Genomic DNA, 12,453 nt, shown 5'->3' with positions numbered 1-12,453 from the left:
TACAAGTCCTCACCTCTGATGCGCAGCAGCTCCACTCATCATATCAGTGTGAATTCGGTGGCTTTTACCTTTCAGGATGGGTAAGCTCGGTCTATAGTCAAAGGTGCTACACACTGAATTCAATCATTTTCTGTGCTTTTGGAAAGCGGGAGCTTCCGCTGCACCCACCCCTTCTTGCTGTATATAATTGAGTAGCAACTCATCCATATGGTCATCCATGTGTGTAAGGCCTTGAAATGGTTTGCCAGCAGCACACACATATTATTGCATCAGGAGTTGTCAGAGCGTATTGATTACACACTGTAATGCACTCGCATGCTCTCCTCAGCCTACGCTGTTATTGTAAATGAGACTCCGTATGGATCCGGCGTCACCCTATCAGCATAGATCATCTATCACAGGCCACGTTTGAAGCGTCACAGAAAAAACTAAATGTTTGTCCGGATTAGCAGACGAAGAGGACAGCCTAGGAGAGGATGAGAGATTTGGTCCTTTTGACGGTACAAAGGAACTTGAGTGGAAATAGTTTATTAATACGGCAGAAGGGTTTGTTTGTCCATGAATTCAACAAACACGGATAACCACGCGAGCACAAGACAAACTATCCACAGCTGTGACCCTCAAAAGGTCTATTTGCTGTTAAACGCTCATGAAGAATGGAGTTCAAACACAGACACATGCAACCACATACTGAAACCTAACCACACACACACAAAACACACAGTTTTACTCTAAAATCAGACCAGACCTGCCTGAGTAGGTGAAGTAATGGAGATTTAAAAGACAAAATAATCTTGCACTATGGCACTCAGCAGCGAGTGTGATTGAGCTCACCTGCATATAGCTGCACTACATCCGTAATGTTCATGATGTACGAGCCTTGGTGAGGATGCCACACCAATACGACTGCTATCATGTCCAGCATATCACACTGAGGCAGCTGGCTGGATGCTAGACTTTTACCCTAAATCTTACATCTGGGATAAACTTTGTGCTACGTCTGCTGCTCACAGACAGAATAGAATAGTATTTTTTTCCATTTAATTTATTCATTTATCTTTAACACTGTGGACATTACCGACTTGCGATGGAAGGAAAAGAGCATACACCAATCTGATTACTGAAGGCTGTGGACCAGAAAGCCAGCAAGGTCAACAAGGACTCTGAAAGCAACTGGCCTGAATTTCAAGGAGTCCTCATAGTTTTTATTTACACATTTGCTTCTTTTTCATGACAAAATTGAACTGATTTTGCATCCGTTTTCAACAACTGTGTTGAATTTCATTAAATACAACGTGATTAAAGGGTTTGGATGTTAAGTGTCTGTTGGGAGAATTTGAAGACGGTCTGATCAAATGCTATAACACACACACACACACACGTTACAGCAGTTTGCATTTGAGCAGGCAACAGCTTTCGTCTGATCCAGTGTCTGTGCCAACCTAAGTTGCAGGCATGTGTTAGAGAGTCATTAAACTGGACTTGACCAGATTTCATTGAACGATGCCCTTGGCTCATGTAAGCCTCAACAGCTTTTAGACAAATACATGCTGGTATATAAGAATCTCAACAGAAGACCTGGACAGGAAGAAAAAAAGCTCCAGCTAGTACTCAGTATTTTCAGGAAACACAATCAGACTAAGGCATGGAAGCACATTTTGCTTTCCAATGATGCTACACAGTCCAACACAATACAGACTGTCAATGTTACAGTTAGGCAAGCCTTTGTTGGTTTTTCCGGCCCCAGTCTACTATCGTCTCTATTCACAGTACCATGTTGGCAAACTGGGCCTGTTGTGGCAGTTTGATTTCCCTAAACAACACTAATCGGACATCTGTAGGGAAGGATAAAGCTCAGATTGGCTGTAACTGTGCAGCAGTTATCTGTTGATAGGCCTAACTCTGGCCAACACTCACACGATTGGCTGATGAAAGGCACAGCTTTCTATATGGTTGGCTACTGCAGCGAGCCAGCAACAGCTCACTCAGGACAGAATATCTGGCAACCTTCTGAAGATTGGGTGCTGCCCGCCAAGAAACTGTCTCATGATTGGCTGCGCCGACTCAGGAGTGAACCGATTGTCCTATCAATACCCACAGTGCAGGATGGCTGAAAGTGCTGCCCGCTGGCTGGCTTTGCCATATGCAGCTATCCATAACACCTCCAGTGGGGCATACGTCCATGTCTTTGAGTGTAAAAAGTGTGTAAACTGTGTTGTGTTTGTGTGAGGGTGTGTGCATGTGTGACTGTACACCATCCATAACTTTTCGATTGGGGAGGTGTGCTAAGCCCTGCCAGCAGGCTCTAACACCTCATTATTCTAAGCCAGGCAGGAAATGGGTTTTGGAGATCTCTCGCAGAGCTATGCTCTTGGAAATCTGGGCTACAGGTCTTCCAATATCAGCAGCAGAGATGTGGGGAAATGCCTTTTTAGTTGAAGTCAGCTACACTGCAGCACTCCATCAAAAATCTACCCACCGGCTAGGCTCATGATGCGATATCACAAAACACAAACTGTTACGCTCTTGCCCAAATTAATTTGGCTTAGAGAGTTATAGAGCTTCAATGAGTTTGAATTTTTCCACTGAGTCTTTTTATCTGAAGGATGCTTACTCCATGTAGTGTTAAATACTGCTCAGCAAAATGAAGATGAAAAATGGCAGCGCCTAAGGCCTCATCAGGGGATTTTCTACATTTGGAAGAAAAAAAAAAAGCTTAAGGAAGTCACCTCAAATGACATGACTGGGTCATTTACAGAGTGCGGAGAAGCTTACATCACAACTCCCTCCCACTCTAAAACAATGCTCACAAAATTTCGGACAACACCACAGTCTTGTGTACGATCAGCTTTGACCAAATAAACCAAAAGGCAGCTTATAAAGACATCCTCATAAACCTGGCTCCAGAGATAAGGCTGATGCACTGTGACATTTGACACGTTCACAAAGAGTGACCTCTTCAAATTTCAAGGGACGTGACTAAAGTAAGTAAGCTGTACCATTTATACAGTAAACTAAAGGCAAACATATTTTCTCTGCACAATGTCAATAACAAAACGCTTTAGATGTTTAAGTAAAAACCTTTTTTTCTATTCTTATTTTAAAAAGCTTAATGAAAAGTTATTCCATTTTGAAATAGTTCGGATGAATCAATTACCTGAAGTAGACATCAGTCAGAGCACTCTGAGTTTGTATAACCAGAATCCAATTCTGATAAATGCAGATGGGACACAATGTATAAATATCATAGGATCATAATATCATGCAGCACCCGCTGGAACCGCAAAAAAAAAAAAAAAGCTTAAAATAGATAACAATTTACGCTGTTTGTGACCTTACTTTCAGTAGCTTTTAGCTTGGCTCACTGGTCTGAATAGTCCAAAGACACAAATACTCACAAGTACTTCACATACCACCCCTTAAACAAATAAGAAATAAAATAAAAGGAAATAATGATAATAATAACCATGGAAGGCAGGTTAAATTAAAACCAGTGCAGCAATTTGAAGATTTTTGTAGTTTCTCTGCGAAATCTTAAATAAAATTTTTGCATACATGTACACATTAAACTTGAGCATGGGCTTTTAATCAAATGCATACATCAGAATTACTGACATTTCTAAAGACCGTCAGGATTCTTTGAAAAAGTCCAAATCTACGTGATGTTTTGTTTCTATATCCGTTTCACATCAGTTTTAGGATATAAATTTATCTTAAATCTTCATTTACACAGCATCTCCGCCAGATATGTAAACTAGAGCAAAGTCCAAATTTCAAATAATAAAGCTATTTGAAAAATGTTCTTAAAGTTTGAAATGATCCTGTTATCTACACTGAACTGCTAACTAAGGGGTTTATATCAGTGGTAATAGGTTTTCTGCCTTAAAACATCAGATTTCACCTTCATTCCCATTTCTCACAGCATTGATATCTCTCTGAGTATAACTTTCAAATATGCCTCAAAGAGCACTTGACGTCTCATCTATCAAACACAATCATGCCCTGAATGGATCGTGCAATTGGATTGTGGCTTAATCAGTTGCATTGCTACAGTAATGCACCTGATTTAATTCGTATGGCTTTTACAAGTCTGGTAATTCACACCAATTAAGATTGTGTTCATATTCAGTACATTTGTCCCTGTTTGTCTGAATGTCAATTAGTGTGAACAAAATGTTTTCTGTCTCAGACTGGCTCCAGTATAGACATCAAAAAGGGGGGTGAAATAAATCAATTACTCCGAGTTATGAAAGCTGTAAAAACAATTTGTCATATTTGAGAAAGCAAAAGAAGAAATATTTGATTCATTTGAAGAAATAACAACACGTAATGAGCTTGACGACAAGAGATGAATGCATTAAACTAAACCGAGACTTAATATTTGAACATGCAGTCATATGCTGAGCAAATGGAGGACGAAAGGAGAATATATAGGGCATCTGTGTCCAGTCAGACAACCAAATGTGGGAGGAGAAGAAGAAAAAGTGAGTAAGAGCCAGCAAAGCAGGGTAATGTGCTTGATTTCATAGGGCAGTTATCGTGACAGTAGACTTCCTGGCACACACTCCCACTAAACACCATTGTAGCAACTCTAAATGTTAAGCACATTGTTTAATAGTCCATTACGCAAATTGATATTGCTCATTGACTGTTGTCCTTGGCTGCCCACACAGTGTCAGAGGAAAAAGACAGAGATGTACCATAGTGCAGTGGAGGGCTAACAGGGTAGCCATCACTGTTTGATGTGCAGGAAGAATGTACTAAACCTCCCCATCTGTTTTACTTCTGCTATTACACAAATCCAACTCCTAATACTGGTAACATTACTGAAATATGGAACAAATACTCAATCTGTTCTGGAGGAAAAAACAGACAAAAAGCAATACATCATGCCAAAAAGGCTGAAATAAGAAAGCGCTTATGATTGTTTCTCAAGAAAGTCACCTAAAGTGACATTTTAAAAGCTTATCAATGACCGCTGCCCCATCATTAAGCGTGACTTCATCTGACAATTGAGTTATTTTATTAAATTACAAATGATGGCATATTCCTGAGTCATGTAAGACAGTTTTACCTTCTTTAATTTCATGCACCAAATAATGTAAAAGTAAGTAAGCAAACGTGCACAAGGTACTTTACTATGTATAGAATTACTTGATTATATTCAAACTAAAAATAATCCGAATTATTTAAAAAAAATTTCAGCATAAGCTACCGTAGTGATACAGGCTGCTAAGAGGCGAGCCAGTTTGTGTCACTTAAAACCTCAAGTTGAACCAGACCTTACCTTGCTGAGCCAATAAATATGCTTTGTAGTACTTCTTATTACTTTGTAGTATACGCCCCAGGAATCGGAGAGAACAAAACTCAAAACAGGGAACGATAAGAAAGAAACGTGTGACGTGATCTCTTGATTAAAGCGCAAAAAAAAAAAAAAAAAATCTATCAGAGGACAAACATACAGACTGGGACTGCTGACTGATGGAAAACAGGTGCGGAGTAATCAACTAACAGAAAACAGGTGCTGAGGAAACGAAGGCAGGGAGCAAAAGCACAGGTGCACAAGAACAAAATATCTGAAAACAAACCTGTAACTGACTAATCAAAACACAAATACATGCCAGTGTTTTGCATATGTTGTTTGTCAAGCGATTCAAACGGATCACTGAAGTAGAACCATGTTCACTTTGTTGACTGAAAACAGAATCATTAGCAGTTTCACATTTATTTCCACTTACAGCTTTAAGCTGATCCATAACTTGATTACCCCTCCCCAATCACTCACATAAACATCATTTCAATACCTACAGTAATAATATGTACAATATCTTTTTTCCTTATCATTCCATATTGAACTATAAGGGATCGTCCACAAATACAAACTTGCTAAATGCAAATAACAAGTGGCACAACTGTACAAATGTACGTTTTGGCTTTTTTGCCCATGAAGAGCCCTTTTATTAAGTCAACAGGTTAAGTGTCAGTTCATGATGAAGTATTTGCTGCACTGTATAAACACACACATCCATCTAGTCATTTCTGAAAATGCTTGCTCTGTTGAAAATACAGTAATCGCAAATTACAGGGATTACAGACATAATGCAAAATCTAAAGGCGGGTGCTGATTTTCAAACAGCAGAATTAGATCCCAGTGTTGAGAAAAGCCTTTTGCATTTATAATTGAGAAAAGTACAGAGGAGGATAAAGGATGACAGATGAAGTTAAATATAATACTGCAAAGATCTTACACTCTATTTTCACCCTGACAACAGATGCTTTTCTAAAGCTTCGCCTCTAGTTAACAAATTGCCTTTATGTGGGGAAAAGCAAACTTTTTTTTTTTTTGTGAGGAGAGCACTAGGCTTGTATCAAATTAAATAAGACCTACTTCTCTTTGCAGTTGGAGAGGCATCAGGAATAAAGTTCAACTGAACGGATAGGTCATACATCATTGAGCATTATTGTACTGTGCTGTGACTCTAAAACACAAATTGGATTACCTGTGCACCCACGCGGATCGCCCCGAATTGGACAGGCACAGGCATAAAGGCAACACAGATACAAACATAAAGGGGTACATATACTTTCATGTGTTCAATGTTCCTAATGCAAATATTGTAAAAATGCGCAGATACATAGGGTATTTATGGAAGTTGCAGTAAAGGAGGTGCACGCATGCAGTGCCTCTGAGAAACATACGCACACAGACAGACACTGCAATTTTTGTTCCGTGACGATAAATGCCACATTACAGTGATGCATAGCGGTGAGCGTGTCATATAAAGGTCGGCATGATGGAATCTCTCTGTGAAGCTGCCGGCCTTGACACAGGAAATCAGATCCTAAAACTGTTTATGGTGCTGTGAAGCCAGACAGCATCCGTCTTTTCCTGTAAACAATGCACTGGAACCTCATGATTTACAAGCAAGGCATCCAATAAATCTGAATAATCATCGGTCTAAACAATCCATTTTTAGACTCCGAGATTTCAAAGGGCTGCTCATTGCAGTCTCTTGGCTGAGGCCTGATCTTTCCCATTGAAATCATCGAGGCATCGCGGCTCTAACGATGAGTGCAGGAATTTAAAGTCAGCAACTAATTGAGCCTTTATTGCAATGTGAAAGAAAATATTTTAACACACTCAGTGTAGACTGAAAAGCTACTTGCGAAACTGTAGAGTTGCAAAGGACACAATGGCAGTCTCGCAACCCAATGTTACTGTCTGCAAACACTGTAATCATACTTGGCCAGTTCACCTCGCCAAGACCGATCTGGCAGTGTTCAGACAGCGAAACTGCAGCCAGTTGCTGAAAAAAGCAGTAAATCTGAGGAAAAAAACCCAACAGAATTTCTTTAATGATTCAGAGGTTGTATTATAAAGCACAAATGATACATATATCTACATCTCCAAACACCTCCATGCAACCCCGTGCCAAGATACTCCATCGTCAGATATGCAAAAGTCCCTAACAGGCCCTGAAAGTTAATTCACGGGTGATTCGAACGGACCCAAAAGCGTCATTGGCTGGGATCTATACAACATTTGCAAAGGAGTTTTAGCCCAAAATCCTTCCAAACACACAAACACAACAAAAAGGAGAAACCAAAATACACACAAAAGGCTGTGTCACCAAAGAGAAACACGACACCATTCAAAGTGAACGTGTAGGGGGGACCAAATTTCTTCTATACATTGTTCTTTCGTCAAGTATTTTCATTTCCCCTGCTTTCAATTCACAATCCATCAAGCAGACAAATGTAATGCGGTTTAGTCTAAATATAAATTATACTGGACTTTGCCAGTTTGCAAAATGAGACCTTTCACTTTTGTCCTTTTGAGTATATTTTGATTAGAATTTAGGACTCGTACTTGAGGATCATTTGTAACAGGATATTTCCTCAGTTTGGTGTTAGTATGTTTACATAAGTGCAAGATCCAAGTATTTCTTTTCTGTGAGGTTTCCTGGCCAAATAAAAACACATCAACAGGGGGAGAAGATGGGCCACAGCAGCTGAAAATCAAAGCAATGTTCAGCGTTGCAGTAGCTCCCTCAGAAAAAAGCACTTAATGATCTTGATGTCTACTTCAAAAGTAATCTACACTCTTTTGAAAATTCATGCAGGTTAGCTCAGAAATGTTGAGATAACAGTAAAGTGTGCACAAGATCGTTTGAGAAGCAAAGATGAAAAGAAAATCTGGCTAAAAAATTAAAAATGTTTTCACAGAACACGAGCAGCTACAGATGATGTTAATCAATATTTCTCTGCATCACCCCCACCCCACCTTGCACATCATTTCCCCCAGCTGTGTATTACCATTATTCATTTTATCACTAAATGTTCAGCGTACGTTTTGGACTCTTGATTAAGTCATTGTTCTGCATATTCAAAACTGACTTGAAAGTTCATTCAAAACATGGACGCAATTGTTGTCTGTTTTTATCATTTTTGCAAATAATCTCTGTCAAAAAAAACAGCAGAATTTACAGTGGTGTGTGCATTTTTTAATTGCTGGAAGCCAAATATTGTCATGTTTCAAAGAAAAGGAGTATATCTTCAGAAATGACCAAATATTTGCCACCTGCTTGGAAAAATGACTGGAATGATTACCAGAGTGTAAAAAAATGTATCATTTAACACATAAATTTGGTAAGAAGTTAGGTTGGTTTAGGACATAGTTTACCTGAAGTCAGTGTCTGTAAATACGTGTGCGTATCAAGTGCTGTATTTGTTATCTCTGGGATGAAACATTAGGACGAACCCAGATCTGGTTAAAAATGCCGACTGAAATCTGATGCTGAGCGCGGCCAACAGCAGCTTCTGGTCACTGTAATCCTCCCACAATGAGATTATCTGTGTGAACAGTGATAAGGGGTTGGGAAGGGCACTCCCATCAGCTGTGTGTCTAAGACAGGACCTACTGAACCCCTTCCATTAATCTCTGTACACAGACACACCTTGGCAGCTGGCATATTAGCTCGCCCCTGACTGGATGTCAGCATCAGGCCACGAGAGACAAGCAAACTGTCAGAAGCATCAGCGCCTTCAAACAAAAATGGACCTTACAGCAAGAGTTTCGCTTCTTCTGTTGCTGCTTCTGGGCTTCTGCAAGGCTCACCCTGGAGAAGTAAGAAATGTCATGCTAATTGTAGAGTATCGGAGCTACTGCTTGCTCTGAAAAGTGTCTAAATCAACAGCAATGTGTCTATCGGATGTAAAGTACTGTAAAATGAAAGTGAAATGACAATACAAAAGGGTTTATTTTTTCCATTTAGCTTTCGCAGGACCATGGTGCTGATAATGGTAAGTGACTCCACATCAGTTCATTTGCAGCTCTGAGGAACAGACTAAATCTATTACGTAACACACTATCTGCCATTGGAAAGCATAGCTGTATGACCTCTGCTCTTCTTCTATTCATTAGAGAAGTCAGTGGTTGAATCTGAGGACGACTTTACCGCAACTATTCTCCGAATGAACAACGGTGAGTATCTAATCCTGATGTTGCATGGAAAGCGCGGGAATACTTCCTTTTTAAACACTTTTCTTTCTTTCTTTTTTACTTTAAACCTCGGATGACCTATCACAGTTGCTTTTACTCCAACAGGATCTGCTGACATGCTGGTGGAAGGAGATGTATTCATTCCAAGAACCAGGACTGCCATGAAGTGCATGAATAAACAATTTAGCTGTCTGTGGCCAAAGTCTCGCAATGGAAAAGTGAATGTCCCTTTTACTCTAAGTGAAAAATATGGTGGGTTTAAATCTTTAACAGAGTATTTTGGAGGCTGGGTTATTTCATGTTACTGTTTTTCTTTCACCTACTGAAATACTTTTGTCCACAACTGTAGACGACTCTGAGAAGAGTATTATTCTAAGTGCCATGAAGGGCTTTGAACCAAAAACCTGCATTCGCTTCATTCCTCGAAGATCCGAGAGAATGTATCTAAGCATTGAGCCAAAACATGGGTAAGCTATTGGCAATTCTTCAAGTGATGTCAAAGCTCTTCTCAAACATACCCAGCACAGCAATGACATAGAGCCTAGGTACACACACAGTGCGGTCCATTAATACAAGATTGGAATGACATCAAATGGTATAATATCAAGTCCTCAACACGGTTAGTTTTCACACAGCGACATGTTATCATGCCGTTATGATTAGTTTTCAGTTGCAGCTGTGTAAGACTAAACACCAGCGGATGGAAACAGATGAAAATGTCGTTTTTTTGACATATTAAACAATCCCCCAAAAAGTCAAAGAACATTGGCAGAGTTTTTGATCTTATATTGTGAAAAAATGCTGGTAAATACATAAAAGGGTACTACAGTGCATCAATTTACTCCTGATGCGCCACATCTTATGTCACAGAACCTTCTGGGAAGCACTTTCATAAAATAGCTTACATAGAAGTTGACCGGAAAAAGCGTCCGTCACGAGTGAACTTTAACCCCTGAGCTTAAACCAAACCACATGGAACCTGTCGGTGAGTAGGAGGTGCCATTGTGGACTTACAATTAAGGAGGCTGATCCAAACCTCTGTGTTTTGGCCACAGATACGTCTAAGCCTGGCAAGATGGATTCTCTTATGACTGTAATCTCTAAAATCTCTTGAACATCTGTGCTTTGCAAGGAAATTACCTTGGGGAACCAGGGAGTGGACATTTTTGACAGGTTACATGGTTACATATTCAGAAAAGAAATTTTGAGAGAAAGAAATAAAAACCCCAAAGGTTCCCCAAGCCCCGGATGGTTTGTTTCAGAAGGTTCTGTGTCAGAGAGCCTGTGACAAAACAGAACCTCCCATTAAGTCCTTCGTAGAAACCATTTAGCAATGTGGTAAAACCGTGAGCAGGGACTTCTGTAGCTAGTTGTTGTCATTTGCTGCCTAAAAGCTATCAGTACAGGACGATGTCCTGAATCTTGGTGCTTAACAACGTAAACGCTTTGCAATGGTAAGAAAAAGAAAAAGAAATCCAAGAGACAGATCTATTCAAGAATGAAAAACAGGCTGACAATGTAAACTCAATATGAGTTAAATGTCAGTTTACAACTTACTGTTGTCTCTTCAACTACCTCAGCTGTTTCTCTTTGCTGGGTCGTATTGGAGACAAGCAAGTGGTGTCTCTACAACGGTTCGGCTGCGTAGCCTATGGCATCGTCCAGCACGAGTTGATGCACGCCCTGGGTTTCTACCACGAACACACTCGGAGCGACCGTGACCAATATGTCAAAATCAACTGGGACAACGTCAAGAAATGTAAGTCTTTCTTAGTATCATTCATTTGAACGTATTTGTTGGGACTGGTTTATCTCTTAATCTGCCATTTATTGATTGTTTTTGCCATTAGATTATGTGCGGAACTTCAAAAAGATGGACACAGATAATCTTGGCACAAGCTATGACTACAGCTCTGTGATGCAGTATGGAAGGTAAGGCCGACCACAGATATTCTAAATCAAAAATCTACTTCCAACCTCTGAGTGGTTCATTTTCTCGTTACAACTGTCTAAAACTGTAGAACTGCCTTTGGGATGTCCGGAAAGGAAACTATAATACCCATCCCTGACAACTCTGTTGAAATCGGCCAGAGGAAAAGATTGTCTGCCACTGACATTCTCAGGATCAACAAGCTCTACAAGTGCTAGACATACTGACTGATGTTGGTATATGTGACATGTACGATAGTAAAGCAATATAAAATTCTTGAATCTTTCCTGAGTATTATGTTATTCATAGTAAATGCAAATGGGTTTATTGTTCTGTTAACATAACAAAATGGAAGTTTGAATGGACACATTCAAATGTGAAGAAGACCACAGATTAGAATTGAAATATTATGGTTATTTAGCTTTAGTCCATTTGTTAGAAGCAAGTCATTTTATTGGTAAAATCACAACTTCTCGTTCCCTGCCTCTACATCGATGCTTCGTCGGATGTGCTATAGGATGTGAAAGGCTGAAAAAAATGCGAGAACATTTGATGAATAATTTTCATTTTGTTGCCACCAAAGTATTTTTTCCCTGCAATCTGGAGGAATCCATGGATTGTCCCAACAGTTAGGGTCTAATTAAAGAAATATCTTAGATAGGACCAGCTAAGATTCTGAAAGTTTTTGACCATTACAAAACAATCAGGCTAACATCATTACAGCAAATGCACGCTGAAATGCTGTCTTCTTAGACACGATTTTCTCTTTTTGTGTCCATACAATGGTCAGCAGGAAAGAAAAGCTTTTGGATTATTGGCCAAAAAGAAAGACACTAATTTCATTAAACAGACATAGAGACTGAGAGGCAATAATTCCATTACCACTCTTGCTAATTACTGATGCCTCTGACAGTTCTGTAATTCCATTACCGTGTTGGTTAATCGAGTCTGGAATTTGCACATTGTGAAGAGCACCTTGTTGTACATGAGTGAATCAGTGCTGCGATATACATAGCAAACC

At 39.7% G+C, this 12,453-nt stretch overlaps 2 protein-coding genes across 3 annotated transcripts in view; one reads left to right on the top strand and one right to left on the bottom strand.

The window, feature by feature from the left end:
- Positions 1 to 12,453, bottom strand: part of LOC140267106 (MAM domain-containing glycosylphosphatidylinositol anchor protein 2-like) — a 195,455-nt gene that overhangs the window by 145,414 nt on the left and 37,588 nt on the right. The gene's annotated exons all lie outside the window — the stretch shown is intronic.
- On the top strand, positions 9,056 to 11,652 carry LOC140266812 (low choriolytic enzyme-like). Of its 2 annotated transcripts, none has more exons than XM_072361906.1 (8): positions 9,056 to 9,127; positions 9,285 to 9,303; positions 9,434 to 9,484; positions 9,608 to 9,754; positions 9,852 to 9,969; positions 11,083 to 11,261; positions 11,353 to 11,434; positions 11,524 to 11,652. In XM_072361906.1, the coding sequence occupies exons 1-8, from the start codon at positions 9,056 to 9,058 to the stop codon at positions 11,648 to 11,650; spliced, it is 795 nt and encodes a 264-aa protein (XP_072218007.1). In that variant the 3' UTR covers positions 11,651 to 11,652. The 2 variants fall into 2 exon arrangements, with proteins under 2 accessions (XP_072218007.1, XP_072218006.1); XM_072361905.1 differs by having other exon boundaries at positions 9,425 to 9,484.

This window comes from Leuresthes tenuis, unplaced genomic scaffold, assembly GCF_036924035.1.
Source record: "Leuresthes tenuis unplaced genomic scaffold, fLeuTen1.0.hap1 SCAF_13, whole genome shotgun sequence".
NCBI lineage: Eukaryota > Metazoa > Chordata > Actinopteri > Atheriniformes > Atherinopsidae > Leuresthes > Leuresthes tenuis.
The sequence above is the reverse complement of the archived record's forward strand: the minus strand, read 5'-3'. Positions and strand labels throughout refer to the sequence as shown.

Excerpts from the sequence above, each read along its gene's own strand:
- LOC140266812 (XM_072361905.1), top strand. The coding sequence starts at position 9,056 with ATGGACCTTACAGCAAGAGTTTCGCTTCTTCTGTTGCTGCTTCTGGGC. Across the intron at positions 11,262-11,352 it reads CTGGGACAACGTCAAGAAAT|ATTATGTGCGGAACTTCAAA; the intron begins GTAAGTCTTTCT and ends TTTTGCCATTAG. Across the intron at positions 11,435-11,523 it reads TCTGTGATGCAGTATGGAAG|AACTGCCTTTGGGATGTCCG; the intron begins GTAAGGCCGACC and ends CTAAAACTGTAG.